The sequence below is a fragment of the Manihot esculenta genome, chromosome 1 (assembly GCF_001659605.2).
Source record: "Manihot esculenta cultivar AM560-2 chromosome 1, M.esculenta_v8, whole genome shotgun sequence".
Classification (NCBI taxonomy): Eukaryota; Viridiplantae; Streptophyta; class Magnoliopsida; order Malpighiales; family Euphorbiaceae; genus Manihot; species Manihot esculenta.
Window position 1 is genome coordinate 17,131,619 of NC_035161.2, and position 4,384 is coordinate 17,136,002.

Here is a 4,384-nt window from a genome sequence, read left to right on the forward strand (position 1 = left end):
TCGATATTTTATATAAACTTTAAATCAATTTATTTAAAATTTAAATATTTAAATTAAAATATAAAATAATATAAATATTAATTTTTTTCAGTTATTTAATCATTATTTATTAATTTATATAAATAATAATAATAATATACGTAATATAATATGTCATTTAAATTATTAAAATATTAAAAAGCTATTAAATTTAAAAAATTATTTATTAATTAAAATTACATCAAAATATATAAATTAAGTCAATTAAATTAAAATTTTTAAAAAAATTCAAATATAAATATACGGTGAGTTTTGTTTTTTTTTTTTTATCAATTGGGCATTAAAAAATTAAGGCTTCTATAGTCAACCACAGAACTAACACACTGGGCTGGAATAATTCGCCCCCCACGTCATAAACACTATCATATTCTTTTCCTCTTGTTTTTCTATAAATGCCCAATAGCCTCCAGTACTTTCACCAATCCATCGCCCAAAACTCACTAGCCTTATCACCATGGATACTTCCCTGCACCTGGAAGCCCCATCCCACGTAGTCATGGTGCCTACTCCGGGGATGGGTCATCTAATTCCGCTCGTTGAGTTAGCCAAACGACTCGTTCAGCAACATGACTTCTTAGTCACCTTCCTTGTACCTAACGATGGTTCACCCATGAAACCCCAAAGGCGACTTCTTCAAGCCTTACCCAATACCATATCCTCCATCTTTCTTCCTCCAGTTAGCTTTGATGATCTCCCTCAGACTGTTAAAGTCGAGACTCGGGTCGTACTTAGCTTGTCTCGCTCTCTCTCTGCACTCCGTGGATCTTTTAAGGCTTTAACTGAGGCATCTCGCGTTGTAGCTCTTGTTGTTGATCTTTTCGGCCTTGATGCCATTGAAATCGCGAGAGAGTTCGACGTATTGCTCTATGTTTTCTTTCCTACAACTGCTATGGCATTATCTTCAGTTTTCCATCTCCCTAAGCTTGACGAAACATACTCATGTGAGTATAGAGATTTGCCTGAACCGGTAAAATTTCCTGGGTGTGTGCCGGTTCACGGAAGAGATCTCATGGACCCGGTCCAGAACAGAAAAGATGATGCTTACAGATGGGTTATTCACATTAGCAAGCTATATCCATTGGCCGCTGGAATCCTTGTTAATAGTTTTATAGATTTGGAAGCTGGTGCTTTTAAGGCTTTAATGGAGGATAGAAACGGTACGCCTCCCATTTACCCAGTTGGGCCACTCACACGAACCGCTTCAACCAGTGAGATTGCTAGCGAGTCTGAGAGCTTGAGGTGGTTGGATAGGCAACCAAATGGGTCAGTGCTCTTCGTCTCTTTCGGAAGTGGTGGGACCCTTTCTCATGATCAGTTCATTGAATTAGCCCTGGGTTTAGAGATGAGTGGTCAGAGATTTCTATGGGTTGTTAGGAGTCCACATGATAGATCAGCAAACGCAAATTATTTCGATGTGCAAAAAGTTACTGATCCTCTTGATTTTTTACCGGAAGGATTCTTGGACAGGACCAAGGGGTTGGGTTTGGTGGTGCCCCATTGGGCTCCACAGATGCAGGTCCTCAGCCACGGCTCTACAGGAGCGTTCTTGAGCCATTGTGGGTGGAACTCTAGTTTGGAAAGTATTGTAAATGGGGTGCCCATAATTGCATGGCCACTTTATGCAGAGCAAAAGATGAATTCGGTATTGCTAGCTGATGATTTGAAGGTTGCATTGAGGGTGAGAGTGAATGAGAATGGGCTTGTGGTTAAAGAAGATATTGCCAATTATGCAAGTACTATTCTTAAAGGGGAAGAAGGACAATTACTTAGAAAGAGAATGAAAGAACTTAAAAATACTGCCGTAAAGGTTTTAAGCCAGGATGGGTCTTCTACAAAATCTCTAGCTTATGTAGCCAACTCATGGAAGAACCAAAGAAAATGAGCCTTCCTTCGCATTAGTTATCTGCATTGATGTAACTAGCTTAGGCATCTTTGTAAGTACTAAGTAGTTTGCGTTCTACATGGTCTTTTGATAAACAAAAATTTGGCCGCCAAATCAAACATAGAATAAAAATTGAAGCAGAAGTAACATCATTTTACTACCATTGGGCATTAATTGGACCTTTCATTTTCTTTTGCTAGAGCCAGTTGGCCTTTTTTTTTTTTTTTTTTTTTTTTTTTTGAGACAGATATAATCAATAGATCATTAACCAGCAGAAAGAGGAGCAGAATTAACATCATATAAAGCCTATTCAAAAGCTATCAATAGCAAATGGGGAGGGACCTTTTCTAATCACGATTGCTCCTTCCCTCAAAATGGGGGGCTTTCCTTTGCTATTGCATAAGCCAAGGCAAGCTGAAGAATATCCTCAAGAAAGAGAGACTGCCAAGATCAATGGACCACCTTGAAGAGCATAAATGGACGATTAGTTATGACTTTATCACTTGCAACCTATGGAAACCAGAAGCCAAAGCGACTTCTATGCCCTGATTGATTGCGGGTACTTCTTCAAAAGCTGAGTTCCGAGATGTATCCGATTCCTGGACTGAGCCTCACCATGGAAGTTCCTGATACCCATTCTCAGTCTAACTGATCCATCTGCTGATACACCTGTGTCAGTGTTAGCAGCCTTAAACTTGTCCTTTGCCGGAAGCACCATTTCAACGATCCATGGGCCCTCTCCTGCACGGGAAAAATAAAGAAACCACCGTTGAAAATTACATTGCTGACTCGTAAGTTAAATAAGTGTAGTTTACTTCTAACATACCCTTTTGTTGAAATTTTCTTAAAGTCATTTTCTATCAACTTTTGTACAACTCTTACTATTTTTTGAGATCTTAAAATATATTTTCTGTTAATTAAAAAAAATAGTAATTATTAAAGAGGATAGTTTAAAAAATTTAGAAATTTTTAAGAATAAGTGAACTGCATATAGGATTGGTCTTAATTAATGACTAATCACTGGGGATATCGGCAAGATTTGTGATCTTGCTGCGTGGGCATTTGGTTCATCATCCCAAAGATTATATTATTTGTGAATTGGGAAATTCTTGCCCAGCATCTATGAATCAAGCTAGTAATATTTCGACAAACCATAACAAGCACAGTGGATTTTGCCCATGCCACGAAAGCGAGAAATTTCAACCCATGCCACTCAGCCACCTTTCCTGGTCAAAGGACAACTTTTTCCAAAACCTCAACTTGAGGACTGTTTAAAAAAAAAAAAACAAAAAAAAACTCACCCGAGGATTTCAAAGATTTTGGGGAAATTTAATTATTATTTAATCAATATAATATAGAAAATTTAGTACTTAATTTTTTAATTTTAAAAATATATTAAATATTTATAAACTTTTAAAAAATTTATTAATTAATTTATTTTTTAATTTTAATCATTAAATATAATATAAAAAAATTTAAAATATCTACAATAATTAATTAATAGACGATGCATCAATGAAATTTTTTAAATTATAAAAATTAAATAATTAAATATTTAATAATTAAATTAATAAAATAATTAATAAATTTTTCATAATATTAAAAAAAAAAAATTTCTCATTGATTTATACAGACGACCTTGTTTCAATAAGGGTGGCTGATGAGTAGTACCAGAGTTACTGACCAAAAAGTCAACAAAGTGCGACAGCTCTAACTAAAGTCTAAAATGAGTTGCGATTTTAGGAGAATTATCATTCTTAAAAAATTGTTATCCTTCTTAATGATTTCAATGTCCTTTTTGTATTTTTCACTAATTTAAATGTGTTCATATTACTAAAAAATAATATAAAAGATAACAAATTTATCTCTCTCACAATTACATCTAAAAATAAATATGAATACTAATAATTTATACAAATATTTATTTTTGTTATTAATTAAATAGTTCTTAATTAGCTTATTCGTATTTTTATTACTCAATCTATAATTACTTTCATAAAAAAATTGTGTTGTAACAATACTGTAAAATAATATTTTCAAATATTTTTTTATCAATACACAGAAAATACATTTAACAAGATGTGAATGCAAAAGTACAAAGATGTAAAGTCAATCCAAATATATAGAGCAACCCCTTCTAGATCAAATCCATAAATCAAACTCAAACATAAAAAATATTATATCAAATTCAATGAAAATCAGGCCAAACTCAGAGAAATATCAAAAAGATCGACACCATCAAAGTTAGTTATCACTGCCAGAAAATCAAAAGCTTCCTATTAATAGAATAGCAAGTAGTAAGACCATACATACCATCAAAATATCTGTGCTTTCAAAATCTGAAATAGAATAATCAAAATAAAATCCAAGCAAATAACAAGAAAGATGACAACACTCTTGATAACCTTACACCTTGAATACATGAAACATGCTATAGATAATTTATATCTGCACTTGTGTAAA

General features: G+C 33.5%; 1 protein-coding gene across 1 annotated transcript; it reads left to right on the forward strand.

Moving 5' to 3' along the window:
• Positions 1 to 399: 399 nt before the first annotated feature.
• Positions 400 to 2,084, forward strand: LOC110628312 (hydroquinone glucosyltransferase). The gene has a single exon (XM_021774923.2). It carries the CDS (start codon positions 494 to 496, stop codon positions 1,919 to 1,921), a length of 1,428 nt encoding a protein of 475 aa, XP_021630615.1. The 5' UTR covers positions 400 to 493; the 3' UTR covers positions 1,922 to 2,084.
• The last annotated feature ends 2,300 nt before the right edge of the window (positions 2,085 to 4,384 follow it).

Bases quoted from the DNA above. Each gene is read 5' to 3' on its own strand.
- LOC110628312 (XM_021774923.2), top strand. From the start codon at position 494: ATGGATACTTCCCTGCACCTGGAAGCCCCATCCCACGTAGTCATGGTG.